Here is a 248-nt window from a genome sequence, read left to right as displayed (position 1 = left end):
GAAACTCTAAATTGATAATGTCCGTCGGTATTCCGCCGGTATTTACCGACGCATTTCCGACGAACCCCTCAAATTCTAGGTGTTCGCCGGAAATGCGTCGGTAAATAACGACGGAATACCGACGAATCCCTAGAATTTGAGGGGTTCGTCGGAAATCCGTCGGTATTTACCGACGCATTTCCGACAAAACCCTCAAATTCTAAGGGTTCGTCGGAAATGCGTCGGTAAATACCGACGGAATACCGACG

At 48.4% G+C, this 248-nt stretch overlaps 1 protein-coding gene across 1 annotated transcript in view; it reads left to right on the top strand.

Annotated features, from left to right (window-relative positions):
* Positions 1-17: 17 nt before the first annotated feature.
* Positions 18-248, top strand: part of LOC106297757 — an 11,306-nt gene continuing 11,075 nt past the window's right edge. Inside the window, exon 1 of the mRNA XM_013733932.1 lies at positions 18-38. Coding sequence (XP_013589386.1) covers positions 18-38 — 21 coding nt within the window. The remainder of the gene's footprint in view (positions 39-248) is intronic.

This window comes from Brassica oleracea, chromosome C6 (assembly GCF_000695525.1).
Source record: "Brassica oleracea var. oleracea cultivar TO1000 chromosome C6, BOL, whole genome shotgun sequence".
Lineage (NCBI taxonomy): Eukaryota > Viridiplantae > Streptophyta > Magnoliopsida > Brassicales > Brassicaceae > Brassica > Brassica oleracea.
The sequence above is the reverse complement of the archived record's forward strand: the minus strand, read 5'-3'. Positions and strand labels throughout refer to the sequence as shown.